At 36.5% G+C, this 1,528-nt stretch overlaps 1 protein-coding gene across 1 annotated transcript in view; it reads right to left on the minus strand.

Annotated features, from left to right (window-relative positions):
• Positions 1-555, minus strand: part of LOC107575132 (sterile alpha motif domain-containing protein 9-like) — a 3,617-nt gene extending 3,062 nt beyond the window's left edge. The window contains exon 1 of the mRNA XM_016261547.1: positions 48-555. Coding sequence (XP_016117033.1) covers positions 48-555 — 508 coding nt within the window. The remainder of the gene's footprint in view (positions 1-47) is intronic.
• Between the last annotated feature and the right edge of the window lie 973 nt (positions 556-1,528).

Below are 1,528 nucleotides of genomic sequence, written 5' to 3' on the forward strand. Positions count from 1 at the left end.
GATGCCCCTCTTATGGATTTCTTCAATCAGGTCTTCTCGGAGATTACTGTCCGTCTTTCTCTTGGTGTCCAGTAACAGCAGCACCGTTTGCCGATCTTGTTTTGCATGTTGTTCATTAGACAGCAGAAAAAGGTCCAGCACTTGTTTCGACAGCTCTTTGGTGTCTAGATCTGAATCGATCACTCTGGCACATCTGAGATCTTTCCGGAAATCCCAAAGCACCTGCATGGCGAGAGTTGAGCCTCCGCTGCCAGGCTGGTATTGTAAAGAAACATCGGTGATCAGACAGCTTTTTCTATTTTTCCTCTTAATTAACTGTGTTAAATCATTAAAGCCATCTCTCTTGACTAAAGGTGAGTTTTCATCCTCTGCTAAATTCAGCCACTTTGGTGGGGCTCCTTTAAGAAAGTCAGCCTCATGCTTCCTTGCTTCTTCAGGGTTAATGTCTTCAGTCTCAAACTTATCAGACCACACAACATCGAGGCATGATAGTGAGTCTCTAAGATTAACTGGAATTGCGATGGTTCTACTTCTGAATGAAGGTATGGTATTCATGATCTTTCCTGTGTTGATTTAGTCAATTCACTTAAAATATATATTATTGTTTTTTTTATTAAGATGTAGATGTTTGTTTGAGGAGCCTCTTCAAATTGATGATAAATGATGAGGATTCCTATCCTTGCGGCAATGTGCAGAAATAAACTGAGATACCTAGCAGAATGGGAGAAGTAACATTTCTCATTGCAGTTTAAATAATTGCCAATTAACAATTGAACAAATGTGTACTTGTTCATTAACCAAACTTACACTATTACATGCAAATTGAAATTTTAAATAACATGTAATTACAATAACAATTTCATTCAATTCAATAATGTATAAACTATTGAGGTTAGTTAAGCATAGAAAGCACTTATGCATTTTATCTACCACGTCAGCAGTTAAATAATAAACATGCTTTTATAAGGCAATGAACTGCTTGAATGTTCTTACCTTTTGCTGACAGTCAGTGGCTGTGACTTCATGTAATCGCATTGAAGGAAGCTAATGCATTTAAATAGCCATCGAGTGAGTCTTAAAGTCCAGCCCCGTTGAGTCATAGTTACACCTAAAATTATTCATGTGTATAAAAAATGAAAGAATCACAATGAGTAAATGGCATTGTCACGTCACATCTGATGCCATGTGCATTACCCAACAACATTTATCTGCACGTTTATTCACACAAACAGTATTAGATGCATTAGAATACGCTATATATGCTTTCCCCCTCATTTTTAACACAGCAATATTATTTATAAAATGTTACCCACTCTTATTAACCAGTTTCAATAAAACCACTTTTAACGAAACGCCAATAAACATAAGCAGGGAAATACATAACTCCTTCACTGTAAATGGGAGGATGTGGTTGGGGAGGGTTTTCCTTGAAGCACTGCTCACCAAAACGAGTTTCATCTCTCTGAAAATGAAAGTAAGAACACAGTGGTCACACACATTATATATTATATATATATATATATATATA

Source organism: Sinocyclocheilus grahami, unplaced genomic scaffold (genome assembly GCF_001515645.1).
Source record: "Sinocyclocheilus grahami isolate Dianchi unplaced genomic scaffold, SAMN03320097.WGS_v1.1 scaffold2477.1, whole genome shotgun sequence".
Lineage (NCBI taxonomy): Eukaryota > Metazoa > Chordata > Actinopteri > Cypriniformes > Cyprinidae > Sinocyclocheilus > Sinocyclocheilus grahami.